Here is an 18,787-nt window from a genome sequence, read left to right as displayed (position 1 = left end):
AGAGCTACATGTGGACGGATGCTTCATGGTCACAGTGGGAAGATGGACAGACGAGGGTAAAACAAAAAAACAGTGTCCTACTGCTGTGGGGAGGCCTTCGTGGCCGTGGTGCCCACACACCTGGCTTGCTGGGCTTAATGCCCATAGGCTGGAAGCCAGTGGTGAGTATGGAGGAGTCCGCCACGTCAGCGTCCAGGCCCTCCTTCTTGCGCCGGTAGACCAGGACGACCACGATGAGCAGCAGGGTCAGACAGAGGGCCACGGCCACCATGCCCACGTACAGCGCCACGTCCTCGGCCCCGCTCACGGCTGCAAGCAGAGAAATTATTAATCAAGACACTCCAGCTGTGTGAGGCGTTTGTTATTTTTATTCAATGGAAAAAGTTTTCTTGAGGATTTCTTTAGCTACGTGAGGTCAGTGTAACATTTAGTGCGGTGGTGCTTTATCTTGCGTGGTGGTTTCTTAATCTAGAAAACTTTAATCTGATATTAGATAACCCAAGATTTATGAAGTCTGGATTGCCTGAGAGTTTGTGTTACTGAGTCTTCTGCTTGAATTTTGTACACCATAAATACCACGGCATGAAAAAGTAAGTACAAAGCTGTAAAAACCTAGATAAACCATTTTTCTGTACTCCTTATTGTCAAAGTACTGTGGCTCCTTATTGTTTCCTTATTAAGTGAAATCTGTAAATATTCCTACAACTCTCTTAAGGTCCTATTAAAGCATATTAATTATGACCTACAGTAACAATGTATCTCTTTGATTTTCAAATCATTTGAAGATTCCCTGCTGTACTTTGGATTATCGTCCTGTTGTATGGCTCAGTTAAAGCCAAGCCCCTAATGTCTTTGTGACAGATGGCTTCACATCTGACTCCCAAACTGCAGAGGTAAACAGATGTGTTGCCGGCTCATTGAAAAGATTCCTATGTCATGAAGGTGGAAGACAAGCCAAGTGCTTTAAATGAAAACGTTTGAAATCTGGCTTTGTCTAAGCACAGTATCTTACCCGAGTCCTTTAGCTTGTTTCAGCATGTAAAACTATGATTTCTTTTTATTTAATATGCCTAAAGAAGCAACATCTCGGGAGTTTGTTGCATGGTAACCGATAAACTCCATCAATCAATCAATCAATCAATCAATCAATCAATCAATCAAATTTATTTGTATAGCACATTTAAGCAGCAAGGCATTTCAAACTGCTTTACATCATATCAAACACAGAAACACAATGCAACATAGAATCAACAATCAAAACACGACATTATGGTCATGAAATGTCACGTGTGATGATTCCACGTAATGTATGACCTCCACCTTTTGAGATGACTTTTGCACTTTTGCACTTTTTCACAATATAATTTTTTTTAGATGCACTCGTATTTGGAAATACAACCACTGGGGTTTGTGCCAAACAACTATCCCATCTGGATACACAGGCAACATGCGATTCACTTTGGAGAAAATAAAGGTGTCTGAATCACTCTTTCATATCTGGCATGTGCTAGTTTCTGTACTGATATGGTTTGGCTAATCTTAACATCTCAAATAACCACATCTGGAAAAACAAATATTTTTCAATACTTTAATTTCTTTCTTCAAACTCGAACAAATACCCTAATGATAGTTCATACTTGACTACATATGACCCCATTTCTTATTTATGAATTATGAGTTCCTCATAATAATTGCTGATGTCTTTCCCTGTTGACATTACGCTAACACACATCTAATTGCTCCAGGAAAAACTCCTGCTTTTATAAATGTTATCTGAAACACAGAAATTAGCTCCTGCTAATATTCTCTAAGACTACCTACTTAGTTTATATTAGTATGACTTGCTAAAGTTTAAAACTAAAAGTAAGTGCATTGACTTTCTCTATGTGACTGGATGTCTTAAGCCAGCATGTTGCTCGTCTTTTCTCTCTTTTACTTTTTGTAACACTTGCATGTCAAATGTTAAGGGGAAAAAAAAAATCCAAGCTATATGGTCTTTATTGACTGCTACTGACAGCATAAGAGCATCCTCTTCCCAAAATGTTCAGGCCAGATTTTTTAGATATATTTTTTAAACTATGTGTGTGTGCAGTTGAGTGTGTTTGTTTTTGCAGGAGAATGGGATTTGCTACAGCTGTCTCCCTGTGCTGCTGGAATTTGGTGGCGGAGGATTCTCCCAAGGCCTTTGTGGAGCACCATTGTGCCCAGAAGCCACTGGGGCGTAGTGCTGTCAAGCGAACACAGCCAAGGAGGGGACACAACGAGCGGTGCAGCATTGAGGGATGGGGAACAACAGAAAAGGTTAAAGTGCTGCAGGCTGCGCGTGTGCTGAGTTGACAACAAAAGGAGGAGGACAGGATGGAAGAGAGGAGACAGGAACAAATGTAGTAGAAGGAAAATTACAATTAAAAGGCAAATGGGAGGGCTGAGTAATGTGCCTTTGACTGACAGATTGTAGGAAATTAGCATTTTTATCAATAACAAATCCAGAAATAAACCGGATTAGGACCCAATTCATCATTTTGTCATTAAAATTTTCAGGCATTCGTGATGATTTTGAAGCAACGAGCAACAACAAAGAGCTGCATTAACCTTTACAAACAACCGTTTGACATTTTGAAACGGTGTTAGTGAATCTGAGGCATGTGATAGAAAATTAAAATAGCAGTCAAATAAAAAAAAAAAAGGAGTCTCATATTTATTCATTTTGTGTATTTCTTAGTCCGTCTCTTCTGCTCATGCTTCTAATTCTCAGTTTCCTTGGACAAAGCTTCCCTAAAAATTTAAAAATGAAATGCCAGAATCTATTTCATGGGTGATTATCTCAGTGCAATCTGATACTTTAAGTAGAGGGATTATAAGCAGCTAACCTCTATGGCAGCTCCTCGTTCAGCCAGAGATCTCTTGACAAGTAATCAATCGTGAATGACTGGCTAAAGACAAACACAAGATTGTCTTTTTTTTTTTTTTGTTCTAGCAGATATCCGCAGAACACATTTCTGGCTTGAAGAATCTTCTGGGACGCACTCCCATCCTCTCTGCGCTTCTCATATAGTCCATTTACCTATGTGCTCCTCTCTATCTCTGACTCGACTCCCTGTGTTTTTCCATAAGTTTCCTCAGGCTAGCACAGAGGTGCTTAGCTCTGAGCAGCCTGGCTGAACCCTCCGCTCTTCACAATGAGCTCCAGAAGCAGAAAGGGGAGACGTGCTGCACCTCTCATTAAATTTCTCAAATCCAACTGTTTTCGGCGAGTCAAAGGTCAGATGACGCCGTGATATTTGGACAGGTAGTTTTCCAGGCTGTTGAGGGATACTTGGTCTCACAAAAGACAAAACAACATCCATCAGATAGGAGAGCAGCCACCTGTTCTCTACTGATTTAGATTAGTTTACTTTCTGAGGACACACCAAAGACACCTGGTGGAGCCAAAGAGATCCGGTATCTCTGCACTTCCTTTTTCTCTTCAGCCACACCGCTGTTGCATCCAAACAATAAAGTCAGTCAATCAGACTACCCCCTCCTCCCTTTTTTCTTCTCTGTCCACCTCTCTCATCCTCTGCCCAGACTGTAATCTCTGGTGGCTTATCAGAGCATCACTGAGTGAAGTTTTATCTGACCCACCAGGTGTCACAGCCAAACGATCCCAGTGCTCACTGCAGCTCCTCCTGGTCTGCACTCATTGATTCTCATGATGCCGGCCAATAATTGAAAGGACATCCATCACACTTTTAATTGACACAGCTAATCAGCTTTTATAATTGGATGGGTTCTACTTTAGTCCCTCTCCAAAGTGCCCTCTCTTTCCATGCACTCCATACCAATTTACACATCCTCCGCCTTCCCCTCTCTGTCATCCGTCACTGCATCCTCCACTTCTACTTGACTTAATTGCACAACTTTTGATTCTCTTTGTGTGTGACCTCTCATCATGATTGACACCTGCCTGTGGATAATCTGTAGATGTGATGAGCATTTTTTTTTTTCTTGCAGAAATGACCGCAGGGCAATGTCTGTTTTGCTCTGTGAGCTTTCACTTCAGTTCGTCAGACTTGCTCCAGGGCTGGCTGGTTAAGGATCAGTTTCTGCCTTGAGATGGACCAGCATAACTCATCTCCTCTGAAGCTGTGTATCTGGGTCCTGGAAATGTTTGGATTCGTACTGTATTGACGGACGGAATAATGTTCCTGGCTCTCCTCAGGGTTCCTACTCATTTTGAGAGGACATAATTACAGAAGTTTAATGTGAAACTTGCAAAAAACAGATAACGATGGATGGATGGTTGGATGGATGGATGGATAGATGGATGGATGGATGAATGACTTGATGAAAAATACCTCAACTACCTCCCTCTATTTTTCTTTTTTCGATCTATTTTGATGAACCTTGAAAACACTTGAATTCCAAACTTTCCCAGACTGCATAGGAAACCTGTCTCTACCTGCTCCTTTCTCTCAGCTGCATTGATAAATAAGAGCTTTAGAGCCTCCTGTGCTTCCTCCCCGGGGCATTTATCAGGAGACGAGCGAATATATTTCATCCCATGGCCAATCCTAGTCGCTTGCCTGAAGATGAATTACCCCCGACTTCTTAAGGTCAGGGAAATATGGCTACTAAAACTCTCAAAGTGAACGTGACCATTACTATCTCCACAATACAGTCGTCCCATCCCTCTGCGGGGTCCTGGTGAAATATAGTCCAAAATAAATGCTCAGCTATTTTTCACACAGCACCGTGACCCTGCTCTGGCAAACAAACTCATAAAGAAAAAAAATGGCAGCCAGTTTGCTGCCAAATTAGCCTCTAATCCAAAAGCAAGCTAAAGATAAACTAATACTTTCCACCATTTTTTCTGACACACCGAAATTGGATGATGCTCAAAATTAAGTCCATTATCCTTATCACACGTGTTAAGTGAAATAATTGTTGTATTTTGTTCTAATTTCCTGAGTCGGGAAAGAAGGGAACCATTGTTTTTCCTCTCTACCCTTTGTGTGCCCTCCAACACCTGTCTGCCATTTAGGCTGTGGCTCCACGCCAGCACATTCATCATTTCCATGCGCTGATTTTGCATAAGCTACATTTTGGGCTTGACTTGTTTTCTTTATGAAAATGATCCTGCACGGCTCAAATCTGTTTGTTTTCCAGCTGTAACTCAAATCCAGGACCAAGGGTTAGTTTTCATGCGCATTGCTCAAACCAATATCCTCTTCTAAAGTGTCACTTTTAACATGACAACGGAGATCAGAACCTCAGACAGAGGAGAGCTTTTGTTACATTGTGACGCTGATTTACTTGCTATTTTGAATTTACATCGGAAGAGAAAGGCTGCCTTTTGTTTCAGGGGCAAGTTCTCCATCATCGCTAATGGCCTGGAGATATGGTTGAAGTTGGCAAGTTGCTGACGAGCCAAAACCATCTCGCCTCTGTGCTTATTTTAATACTTCACACAGCAATTGTCTATGGATTCGCATCTGCTAGGAACAGATTGGGATGGGGAATTCTTCAGAGGCCAGCGCTCTGCTCCACACTGTCAGGATAAATACTCTGCGACTCTGTGTGCGACTGTGAGAGAAAGACGGGAACAATGACGGGCATCTTTGTGTATGTTTCCTGCCTCTCTGAGGAGGAGCTGCTGACCTTTGATGATTGGCCGACTGAGCTGCCTGGGATCACTGCACCCTGCCAAACTCGCCCGCTGCTCGACAAAAGCAAGCACATGCCCGCAGCGCGCTATACATTATGCAGCATCTCGCATACTGTAGATCTCAGCAGATATCCTCCTTCAGTCCATCTGATCACATCAATCAGTGCCCGATACCAGATTTCAGTTTATTAATTCATCGGCTCATGTCAGATGAATCCCCATTAAGACTCGCGGTGTTTACCATGAGGATCAGCCAAAGAGCACACTATTTATAGCCGTTTCTATTCGAGACGCCGCCCTCATTGTCTCTGGACGGAAGGCTGCAATATGTTTCAGTCTTTGATATCTGTAGGGAATGATGGAGCTCTCTCTTCATGTCCATCTGGTCAGAGTTGGACCCCGTGGAGCCTCTTTCTAGGTGACTACTGACTCTGGCCCTTTGCACTCTCTGGTTTTTAATCCTTACAGAATAAACGTGCCTTATTATAATTCACAGGGGATGTAAAATAAATACATAAAAGTTAAGGCGTGCTGGCTTTTAAGCTAGCTGAGTCCAACATGGATGCTTTCTCACCCCGAGAAGTGTCCTGCCAAACCCGTACGAGCCAGCCATGTGCGTTTTCACAGCCCATTTGGCTCGTGGTCATTTATCTGGCAGGTTGTGTTTTAATCAGTGGAGAGATGCTTCAATTCTCACCTCTATTAATAGGTCAGGGAGCAACAGAGAGCTGATCCACGAGGTAATACAGTGCATTATGCTAGCAGCAAGTGTCACTCCAGTGTTAATTAGAAATGATCATCTGAAAAGGTCACCCAGGTGGGGATGAGCTAACGGTGGGCCACAGATGAACCTTATGTGTGAAAATGTACCTCAAGGGAAAAGCAGCTTTTTCTTGCTGATGCCTTAGCAAGATGAACTCATCATTTATCACTTGATGCCAATGTCAAAAGAAAGGGTTAAATGTTTAATTTACATAGTGACAGGAAGAGGGTTACTCCTTGTTCTACAGTAAAAAAGCTTCATAAATAAGGAAAAATGTTTTCTTATTCTTTGTGTTAGCCTCCTTCAGGGTTGCTAGCTACAAATTTTTCATGTCTAAATTCCAAACTTTTCGTGCAAAAGCCCACTTTGGGCAATTTTCACATACAGATACAAAAGTTCACTATGAACATACTGCTTTTATCGAGGTTAGGTCATTAATATAACAGAAGCGCCAGGCGTAAAAAGAAAGCAAGGCAGGAAAGAAGATAGAAAATAAAAACAAAAGAAGGAAAAATAAACAATTTAAAGGATAGGAAGGAAGGAAAGGAAGAAAGGAGGGAGGGAAAGATAAAAGGAGGGAAGGAAGGAAAGAGCAAAGGAATAAAGGAATAAAGGAAGGAAAAAGTGAAAGAAAGAAGGAAAGAATGAAAGGAGGAAAGAGGGAAGGATGACAGGAAGGCAAATAATTAAGAACAAGGAAGATGAAGACAGGGGAAGTAAGGACTGAAAAACAGAAAGGAAGGATAAAAACTGCATGGTAAGAAAAGAAAAATGAAAAAGGAAGAAAGAAGAACATGAACAATCAAGTATATTAAGACAAGCGCACTGGGATTAACATGAAAACACAAACATTTTTAAAACTTTCCCATGTTCCACAGGATCCCTCCTCCTTATTCTGTTCACTTGTCTCCTTGTGTTCCGTATAACCCACTGACTCTTCCTAACTTTAGCTATAAAATTCAATTATTCCTGAATTTATTTTAAAATCCATACTTGCCCCTGAGATCACTTGATCCCGTTGCCAATGGCTAAGAATAAATCTCAAACGTCACATCTTGCATTGTTGCAGCGGAGTCGAACAGTGAGAGCGATAGTTTTGCAGTGTGTGGGTGGTTTCTGCACTCACTCTGTGGGCACTGCTCGTTGGTACAGTTCATAGACTGGAGGTCGAGCCCCTGGCAGTCCTTGTGTAGTGGGTTGAGAAAAAAAGGTTTAAAAAAATCAATAAATAAATAGAAAATACACCCCCTATTTTTCTATCGGAGTTGGTCTTGTCTTTTGTCTTTGTTTTTTTCCTGTGTGTGTAGACGTGTTTGTTGTGTGCGTGTGTCTTCTTGCCAGTGGGGGCGCTCTCGCGCCGCTGTGGGTCTAGCGAGGAGAACGAGTTTCCTGGCTCTGGGCATGCGCGGCTCAGAATAAACGAGCTCTGCCAGAGTAACATTGTTTCAACTCGCTTCCTCTGTGATCCACAGGTAAGATAGAAGGCCACTCTTATAAGCCATGTAAAATGATCTGTATAAAGATTAATTTCAGAGTCTATTGTATAACTTACATGTATAATTGCAAAGTTTTGTATTGCCGTTGATCTGTGTCGGCGTGTAGCTTGCTTTTTGTTGTTGGAGCCTTGGGGATTTTAAAATTTATTTATATCACTTGATCGGTCAGTATTGTTTGGGCAGCATTATAATATTTTTGTTTCTTATAACAGTGTATTTATTTGTGGTGGGCTTGATCTCTTTTGTGGCCGCTGTAACGGTTACAACTGACAAACGTTAAAAAAACAGTTGTAACTGACAAACGTTGGTGTGTCAGTTTACTGTGTGTTGTAGATGGAATGTTTTGTTCAGTTGGGTTATGTTAATTTAGGATTAGATTTTCTTAATTTCTTTTGTTATTATGTTATTTTATTTGAGGATTTTATTTTATTTTATTTTACTTTATTTTATTTCTTTGTGGAAACTCCGGATGTTGTTGACTGCATTTGAATTGTATTGTGGTTGTGTTTGTTTAATTGAAAATGCTCAGAATAAACGAGCTCTGCCAGAGTAACATTGTTTCAACTCGCTTCCTCTGTGATCCACAGAAATTGGTTGCAAAGGATTCATGTGCCTTTGCACCGCTTGATACTGGCTCAGATTCCCCTAGGTCTGGTGCCAGTAACAATTGGGGGCTCGTCCGGGATCCCGAGTTTCGTGCCAGGAGAGGTTGGTGTGGAGACGACGAGAGACGGTTCCTGAGGCTTCAGGGAAGGCTGCATTGAGTGTGTCATCCAGAGAGCTAAGGCAATCGGTGAAACGTCAGCATGGCTACCATCAATCCACGGCGAGTACTCATATTCAAGATACAAAAAAAACTTTGCACATTGAGTACACAGCAGCTGCAGACAGTCGTGACCTCGATTGACGATGAAAGCGCCATTCATGTTCACGATTTAAGTGAACCAGAACTGTATGATTGGATTGTCGACTTTGTTAAAAGTGAGAAACTGAAAGCGTCAGAGGATGAAGGCATGGCTCAGCTCCTCCTTTTGGATGAACTGGTTAGTAACCTGCTCGTCGTTGATATCGGTGCAACTGGAGATGACCCAACCACACTTTCAAGAACTGATAATGTGTCAGCTGGTCGGACTGGTGGTCCTGCCTCTCTTCAGCTGGACCTCATCGAATCAGGCCTGCAGACAGCTACTCCAGAAACAGACATTCCCCTCCAGCCAACACAGACAGCAGGAGGCTCCACTGCGGACATACCACCGACAGCAAGTGAAGTTGGTAAGAGGAACCCCTCTTCCAGCGTAGGAGACAAGATGTTGAGGTTAAATGATGTTGCAGCTTTATTTCCACGCAGAGAGTTTAAGCTTCATGGTGGACAAATCTCTGATTTTGGTTCTGATGTGTCATACAGTAATCTATGCAAACAAATAGATGAAGGGTTACAGGAAGGTTTTACTGAGACAGAAATAATCCGCACAATCTTCAAGATAATGAAGCCAGGTACATTCAAAGAAATGTTATCTAACAAATGTGATTTAAACATCAATGAGCTTAAGAGGTTCCTACGCTCACATATCAGAGATAAAAATAGTACTGAGCTTTTTCAAGATTTGAGTAATGCAAGGCAACAAGAGAAAGAAAGTGCACAGCAATTTCTGTACAGAATAATGGGACTGAAACAGCGTGTCCTTTTTGAGTCAGAGCAACCTGGTGCAGATTTCAGCTATGATAAGAAATTGATACAGGGTACATTTTTGCACACACTCTACCAAGGATTGAATGAAAAAAAACTGTTACGTCAGGCATGACCTTAAACCTCTCCTCGGTGACTTGCAGGTTAGTGATGACTTCCTGTTAGAACAGATCACAAAGTCTACAAGTGAAGAGGCAGAGAGACTGAGACGTTTTGGGTTAGCATCAAAGACTCGGCCTGTGACTGTAGGTGCAGTTCAACTTGAAAATATTGACTCAAAGCAGGACAAAGTTGACATTGAATTGCAAGCTAATCGGGCTGCAATTAAAGAGCTGACTGCGCAGGTGTCTTCTTTAACTAGACAGTTGTCCCAGGTTGTGAAAACTAATGACAAGGTCGTGTCTGACCCTCCCTGTCCACCTAAAAATCACCTTCCAGCAGCTCCAGCTGACACCAGAGGCAGATGTAGCAACTGTGTAGAGCAAGGCCGAGTTAACTGCCCTCATTGTTTCAGCTGTGGTCAAGCTGGCCATCGTGCTGTTGGTTGTCTGCAAAGAAAGATGTCGGGAAACGCAGAAAGGTCACTGAAGAGGGGCGACCAGTGACCAGGATGACAAAGGAGGCCCCAAAGTCATTCCACAACTCGAAAACCACCCATCCTGTCAAACCTCATGAAACCTGTCAACCTCCACAAAGAAAACATCTTGCACAGCTCATTGGTAAAAGATGTATGGTGTCATGTGCCATCAATGGGGTGCCGCTTGAAATGCTGCTCGACTCAGGAGCACAAGTAACTATGATAGGGAAAGAATGGATAGAGAGAGCTCTTCCTGGTGTTCAGATTCAGCCTCTAGAGTCCCTTATTTCTAACAAGCACTTAGAAATTGCAGCAGCAAATGGCACCAATGTCCCATTTGATGGTTGGGTTGATGTTGCACTTCAGATCTGTAGTGTGAACCATGGCCATGTTACCATACAGGTACCAATATTAATTAGTCAGGACCGCCTTAACTGTCCTCTGTTAGGCAGTAATGTAATTGCAGAGATTATTAAAAGCCACACAGAAGAAAGAAATGGAGCTGATATTACTGCCTTACTTAAAGAGACTCTAAGTGTTACTGACAGAGCAGTCGAGGCTTTGGTTTCTGCCCTCCAGATTTCAACCTCTGATGAGGCTACCCATTGCAGTGTGAGGACTGGTAATAAAGGTGTGATCATTCCAGCAGGACATATTTGTGAAGTGGAGTGCAAAGTTAGGGAACGGCCAAGAGGTGGTTCAATGCTATTCCAGCCTAGTGTTGAGAATAATTGCCCTGAAGGTCTAGAGCTTTTCCCAGCTCTTGTTGAGGTTCTCAGTGGATTAACAGCGGTTGTTAAAATCCCCATTCAAAACCCCACTAAACGTGACATCTACCTTGGTAAGAGAACAATTATAGGAAATTTAGAGGAGGTCATAGAAGTGAATCCAGTTCAGTACAACCAAAATGATTCATGGACAACCCCTCATCTTCCTTTAACCTCATGCACAGCACAGTTAGTACCAGAAACCAGTGAGACACAAGATGAGACGTGTCTGAGGTGGCATCCTCCTGTTGATTTGTCTCACTTGGGGAAGAATGAACAGAAATTAGTCAGGGATATGTTGTATGAGGAGTCGGAAGTCTTTGCTCAGCATGACTCTGACATTGGCTGCATTCCAAATTTGCAGTTGAAAATTCACCTTAAGGATGAAACACCTGTCCAGATGTCCTATAATGCAATTCCTAAACCCTTATATAAGGAGGTGAAAGAATATGTACAAAATCTTCTCGACCATGATTGGATTAGGAAATCCACCTCACCATATTCGTCCCCTGTCGTCTGCGTCAGAAAGAAGGACCAGAGTTTACGACTTTGTATTGATTTTAGGAAACTGAACCAAAGAACTATTGCTGACCGCCACCCACTTCCACGTATCCAAGATTTGTTGGACAATCTGGGGGGTTACTCGTGGTTTTCACTACTTGACCAAGGCAGTGCATATCATCAAGGCTTTGTTGATGGGAGTTCAAGACACATGACTGCATTCAGCACACCTTGGGGCTTGTATGAGTGGGTCCGCCTCCCATTTGGCCTTACTAATGCACCAGCTGCTTTCCAAAGATGCATGGAAGGGATCCTCGATGGTCTGAGGGATGAGTGCTGCTCTCCATATTTGGATGATGTGCTTTGTTTTTCCAGAACTTTCCAGGATCACATTGATGATTTGAGGCTTGTGCTTCGCCGCCTGCGAGAGCACGGTGTCAAACTGCGACCAAAAAAATGTGAGTTTTTTAAACGTCAGGTCAGATATGTTGGCCGATTAGTAACTGGTGAAGGTGTTCAGATTGACCCACAAGATCTTGAGGCGGTGAGACAACTTAAAGACAGAGAACCAAAAAACGTGGGAGAGGTTAGGGCCCTTCTAGGTTTCCTAGGCTATTACCGCACTTTCATTCAGGACTTTTCCAGGGTAGCTAAACCACTGTTCAAACTCATAGAAAGCTCCAGAGAGTGTAATCAGAAACCTGACTCAGCTAATTCGGAAACCCGGTCGAAGTCTAAGAATGGTGGCCAGTTACCATCCAAAACCCCAGTAAAGTGGACAACAACACACAGCAATGTAGTGTCCCAGCTTGTTGACATGCTAACAAGTCCACCCATATTGGCCTACCCAGATTTTAATGTACCCTTTGTCCTCCACACTGATGCATCAAATGAAGGTCTGGGAGCAGTACTTTATCAGCAACAGGAAAACAAGCTCCGTGTTATCGCATATGGGTCCAGAACACTCACACCTGCTGAGAAAAATTACCATCTTCATTCCGGCAAGCTAGAATTTTTGGCTTTAAAGTGGGCTATTTGTGATAAATTTAGGGATTATCTGTACTATGCACCCACCTTCACTGTGTACACTGATAATAATCCCCTTACTTATGTCCTGAGCACAGCTAAGTTAAATGCCACTGGACATCGCTGGGTTGGGGAGCTAGCTGACTTTCATTTCACCATAAAGTATAGGCCTGGAAAAACTAACGCTGATGCTGACACCCTCTCACGTTACCCAGTCCCTCTAGAGAATCATCTGAGTGAATATACAGAAGTCATGCCCCCAGAGGTGGTCTCTGCAACCTGGCAGGGGGACAAAGCTATGAGAGATGGTGATGTACCATGGGTGGCTGCATTAAATTTGCACCACATTGATGACGACACAAACATTGAAGGCACCCCAGTTATTACCCCAGATAATATTAGTGCAGCACAGAGGGAAGATTCTGTCATCTGTGAGGTGATAAACCTGAAAATGAAAGGGTGGAAGCCAAACAGTAAAGATAAGAGTCAGATGGGTCGAGAGACACGCAGGCTTGTAAATGAGTGGAAAAGACTAACATTGGACAGGGAAGTGTTGTACAGACAGACAGAACACAGAAAACAGCTAGTTTTACCCAGTAAACTGAAGCAAACTGTGTTAAAAACGCTACATGATGATATGGGGCATGTTGGTGCTGACAAAGTCATCCAGCTTGCCAGAGAGAGGTTTTATTGGCCTTTTATGCAAAATGACATTGAAGATTATGTCATTCGTCAGTGCAGTTGTGTCAAGCAGAAACAACCAAACCAGCTCCAGAAAGCACCAATGGGTTCAATAACAACCACCAGCCCTTTTGAGCTCATTTCTGTAGATTATTTGCACCTTGAACCAAGCAGAGGTGGTTATGAGTACATTCTGGTACTGGTTGATCATTTTACTCGCTTTGCACAAGCCTATGCAACTAAGAACAAATCAGGCAAAACGGCAGCGGAGAAGATTTTTTATGACTTTATTCCCCGCTTTGGCTACCCTGAAAAGTTACATCATGACCAGGGAAAAGAGTTTGAGAACAATCTGTTCCACCGACTCCAACAACTAGCAGGAATAACCCATTCTCGAACAACTCCATATCATCCCCAGGGGAACCCAGTCGAGCGTCTAAACCGAACTCTTCTTCAGATGCTTCGCACCCTGCATGAAAAAAAAAAATCTGAGTGGAAAGACCACCTGCCACACATAGTTCATGCATACAATTGTACTAAACACGAGTCAACAGGTTACTCACCTTTCTTTCTTCTGTATGGCAGAGATCCCCGTTTGCCAATTGATTTGCTTTTTGATTTAAAATCTAAAGAGAAGCAACATTCTAGACATGAGTATGCACAAAAATGGGCTTCACGGATGCAGGAGGCATACAAAATTGCTTCAGAGAACAGTGCGAAATCCTCTGAAAAAGGGAAACAATATTATGATCGCCATGCTAAAGGGGTTGTATTACAACTAGGAGATCGGGTTCTTGTAAGAAATCTATCTGAGAGAGGTGGTCCAGGAAAACTCCGTGCTTATTGGGAGAAAAATATTCATCGAGTTGTTGACAGGATCGGTGATGGGCCCATCTACCGTGTACAACCAGAAACTGGAAACAAAACATTCCGTGTTCTGCATCGGAATCTACTGCTACCTGTTAATGAATTGCCCTTTGATCAAGATGAACAGATTAAATCCTCAAACCAAACACGAAGACAGACTGAATGCCAGAATAATGACAATCTGACAGTCGAGCAGAAATATGAAAATTCTGACGAGGAAGAAGAGTACAACTATGTCCTCAGAACTATTCCTGTTTATGTTCCTCAGCCAAATATCCACCGTAATCTCAGAGCAGGAGCTTCAGAGTTCCAGCCTGCAGGACATTTAGGACAGAATGCTGAAATGCCACATCAAAGTTCAACACAGTTGGGGGTACAAGAATTTGTACCTCCAGGGGCACCATTAACTGAAGAACTGTATGGAGAACCATTAATGCAGAATGAGGTGGAAAATGGAGGGTTGGAGGAACAAGGGGATAGTTCTGAATCTGGCATGCACACACCAGAAGAAGAAGTGCTGCCAGTAAGGAGGTCAGCCAGAGCTGTAAAAGCTAGAGAGGTCTTCACATATGACCATCTGGGTCAACCATCCTATCACCCATTGCAACCTGGAGTAAACCTGATGATTGCATGTCTTCCTTGCCCCATACTGTCTTACCCTGCTACATCTGACTGTATGCCAATATGGACATTTTAGGACAGTGACACTTTGACAAATGATAGACATTTCAAGCGACAAACCTGACTTTTCATGGTTATATTTGTTAATTCTATTCCGGATGTCTGGAGACATCTTTTAAAACGGGGGAGAGTGTAGTGGGTTGAGAAAAAAAGGTTTAAAAAAATCAATAAATAAATAGAAAATACACCCCCTATTTTTCTATCGGAGTTGGTCTTGTCTTTTGTCTTTGTTTTTTTCCTGTGTGTGTAGACGTGTTTGTTGTGTGCGTGTGTCTTCTTGCCAGTGGGGGCGCTCTCGCGCCGCTGTGGGTCTAGCGAGGAGAACGAGTTTCCTGGCTCTGGGCATGCGCGGCTCAGAATAAACGAGCTCTGCCAGAGTAACATTGTTTCAACTCGCTTCCTCTGTGATCCACAGGTAAGATAGAAGGCCACTCTTATAAGCCATGTAAAATGATCTGTATAAAGATTAATTTCAGAGTCTATTGTATAACTTACATGTATAATTGCAAAGTTTTGTATTGCCGTTGATCTGTGTCGGCGTGTAGCTTGCTTTTTGTTGTTGGAGCCTTGGGGATTTTAAAATTTATTTATATCACTTGATCGGTCAGTATTGTTTGGGCAGCATTATAATATTTTTGTTTCTTATAACAGTGTATTTATTTGTGGTGGGCTTGATCTCTTTTGTGGCCGCTGTAACGGTTACAACTGACAAACGTTAAAAAAACAGTTGTAACTGACAAACGTTGGTGTGTCAGTTTACTGTGTGTTGTAGATGGAATGTTTTGTTCAGTTGGGTTATGTTAATTTAGGATTAGATTTTCTTAATTTCTTTTGTTATTATGTTATTTTATTTGAGGATTTTATTTTATTTTATTTTACTTTATTTTATTTCTTTGTGGAAACTCCGGATGTTGTTGACTGCATTTGAATTGTATTGTGGTTGTGTTTGTTTAATTGAAAATGCTCAGAATAAACGAGCTCTGCCAGAGTAACATTGTTTCAACTCGCTTCCTCTGTGATCCACAGAAATTGGTTGCAAAGGATTCATGTGCCTTTGCACCGCTTGATACTGGCTCAGATTCCCCTAGGTCTGGTGCCAGTAACACTTGCCCCCGGTGCCGGGCGAGGGCTGGGAGCACTCCCTGCTCCTCCACATCGAACAATCTGCCCCGCATGCTGACCACTTGCTCCACTCGCTCCAGCCTCCGTCCACTACGAGAACACACATATAAAACACGGCTGAGGATAAACATGCACACATGGCAACAAAAGGCCACAGTTTACCTTACACTCCAGTTTACGGGAATAAAATGATTGACTGGGAAACAAGGTGATAGAATTCGATCACACAGTAAAGTTTATTTACAACGCAGCGGCAGATTTGTGTAATTTGAGAACATATAGATCAAAATTCTCTGTTCCCATCATGTGCAAAACCACTTGTGAAACCCCAGCATTGATATTTTACAGTCATGCAAATACGATTGTGCAAACTTTTTAAATCCACCAGAGGCACAGGGGAAACCACTGCATGTAAAACTGCGGAGGAGAGTCATGTTGTTTCTATTCTCCTGTCTTTGTTTATTTTTAACATGCAAAGCAGATGCAGCAGATAAACCCGGGTGGTGTGACGGTGCTGTGACCTGGTCACCAAAACAGATATGCACAGAGAAAAAAAAAAGCTTTGCAAACATAAATAGATAGGCACACATACGGCGTTTCGCAAAAGTATTCCCGCCCCATAACGTTTCAGCATTACAACCACGAGCTTCAAGGTGTTTTATAAGGATTTCATGCCCTATTTTACCACAACATGTTACATTGTTGAAAAGTGGAAAGGAAAAAAGAACACATCTGGACCAAAAATTTCAGTCCTGCTCTCATCTGACAGGAACGCCTTTCCCCCTGCTTCCCCCGCCTTTCCCCCTGCTTCCCAACTAAACCTTTTAGAGCTTTCCTTCAACACTGGATTTAAAAAAAAAATGCAATTCTTCCGTAAACATAATCTGGATTATTTAATCTCTTTTAGAGATGCCATGAGCTTCTCAGTTTTAATGAAGGGCAATGATCTGGCAGGATTGCAGTTGTGTCATACTCTCTTTGGTTGACTTATGAATGAAATTATTTGCACTGAATGTGATTAAGAGTATCAGACTAAAACAGGGCTTACAATTGCATTTCACATTTCTATCATTTTCCCTTCAATTAAACAATTATGCACTATTTTGTGTTGGTCTATCACACTGAAATTTGATTAAATATGAGAAACAGTGGTTTTAACGTGAAGAATGCTTCTGCAAGGCACTATAGTCCTAATCCAAGTTTCTTTAGTAAATGTACATTTGTGAAAGAAACAAATGTGCTTTGGTTTGATTACTTAGTCAAACAAGACGTTACTGTAGCAACTGTGATGCCGCCTGCAGCGCAACTGGATGCAAAACACAATACAGGTGGTGCTATTATGAGCTGAGAAGAGAGTACATTACAGCTGCAGGCCAGTCACAACTTCAAACAGCCCATCATCAGCACAAGCAAAATGAGACAAATGAAAATGGGCCGGTAATAGTTGTGTGCACGGCCGGCTGTAAGAAATATCAGCCGGCCTTTTCTTCACACAGAGAAGGAGGCCATTTCACAAAGGAGGGGGTAATTTGGCATTGTGGCCAGTGGAGGTGGTGGCTGAGAGTGATATTGAGAGTGACACAGCGCTGGGCCGGGAGAAGGTTACCGTTCGGCTAATGGGAAAAAGAGCAGTAATGAGCTCTCATGGGGGGAAAAAAAACACCTCTGTCTCGCTCTCTTTCCCAAACGCAAGGGTGAAGGGGACCTGATGACGTTCTTCTGCACACACACACAAAGTTGAGGCACACCTCTGTGACAGTGGTGACCCCACCCCCGGCTGACCAGAGGCTTGGAAAACCCTCGTGTTCATTAATCTTGGCAATAAAGAGAACAAGGGGAACGATTCCCAGAAAGCCGATCACTCCCCTGGCAGTTCACTAGTCTTTGGTTGATGAAACATAAGTGAGATGGCAACATTTTTCAAATTTGTATTAATCTTAATTTGGAAAACCAAGTGAAAAGCAAATTATGCTTAGTTCGTAAGTACAAATAGAAAATAAAAATACAATATACTTATGTATGGTTTTTTTTTGTTTTTTTTCAAATGGCTACAAGAAAAACTTTAGCACTACTCTGCTTGCTTTGTGTGTGCAGGGGTGTGTGTGTGGTGGGATGCTGACACAGCCTGGATTCTTTTTGCAGTCAGATCAATTTGGCAGCAAGAGCAGAACCAATCAGATAATTGTCCTTGTTTGGCATTGAGTAGACCCATCCGTGGGCCAGTGGGCTCATTGTCCAGGCTGGGAATGAAAATGATTGAATAGCAAATTACATCCTAATGAATATATTATGTTGCCCCTCAGTTTATCCACATGGCTGTGAAATAAAGAGATGAGATCAACATCTGCCCTGATGAGATGATGGAATTCTTCTTCTCCCTTTTCCAACACAAAGCAAAACTAATGACCATGCAAATGACATTTTCAAACAAGGAGAGCGACGTGGACCTAAAAAGTGATGCTAGACGATGCAGATATGAGACGAGCACCGGCACCCAAACCTGACGAGAATCAAGAATAAAGACAAGGATGCAAGGACGAGCCTCGACTGGCTGACTCTGAATGCGTGCCACACGATTGAGCGTGAAAGCAAGCAGCGTATGGAGAGCATAAAACGACAGTAAGACGCAGCAATTACAGATATGAGAAAACCAACTAACAGATCTTTTCTTTTTAATTTGTCAAGCTCCATGAAAAAACTAATCCAAAGCCATGGTTTTCCAATTTAAATCCCCAGAAGGAGATTGTTACTTCCACAGCAAAAGGCACCTTAGCTGATTTTCAATCTCGCAGCGCCGCAGGTTTCAGGTCAGGCGGGTCTCTGAGGAGGTACAGTAATACAATAACCCAGTGGCACCCTTCCCCCCCCCATTTGGACATGTTGCCAAGTGTAGAAGCAAAAAGAATCTGACCATTCTCCACAGGTCAGTGGGAGGGCCTGGTTGAGACTCCGCTGTTCAAAATGACAATGGC

At 42.5% G+C, this 18,787-nt stretch overlaps 1 protein-coding gene across 4 annotated transcripts in view; it reads right to left on the bottom strand.

Annotated features, from left to right (window-relative positions):
- unc5a (unc-5 netrin receptor A) overlaps positions 1–18,787 on the bottom strand; it is a 193,226-nt gene that overhangs the window by 31,134 nt on the left and 143,305 nt on the right. For 2 of the 4 annotated variants that reach the window (XM_032555528.1, XM_032555530.1), the window contains 3 exons: positions 15,800–15,905; positions 7,537–7,595; positions 82–309 (listed from right to left, as the gene is read on the bottom strand). In XM_032555528.1, the coding sequence (XP_032411419.1) occupies positions 82–309; positions 7,537–7,595; positions 15,800–15,905 (393 nt within the window). The remainder of the gene's footprint in view (positions 1–81; positions 310–7,536; positions 7,596–15,799; positions 15,906–18,787) is intronic. The other 2 variants (XM_032555529.1, XM_032555531.1) reach the window with 1 other exon arrangement.

The sequence above is a fragment of the Xiphophorus hellerii genome, chromosome 23 (genome assembly GCF_003331165.1).
Source record: "Xiphophorus hellerii strain 12219 chromosome 23, Xiphophorus_hellerii-4.1, whole genome shotgun sequence".
Taxonomy (NCBI): domain Eukaryota; kingdom Metazoa; phylum Chordata; class Actinopteri; order Cyprinodontiformes; family Poeciliidae; genus Xiphophorus; species Xiphophorus hellerii.
This window is presented reverse-complemented; position numbering and strand designations above follow the sequence as displayed.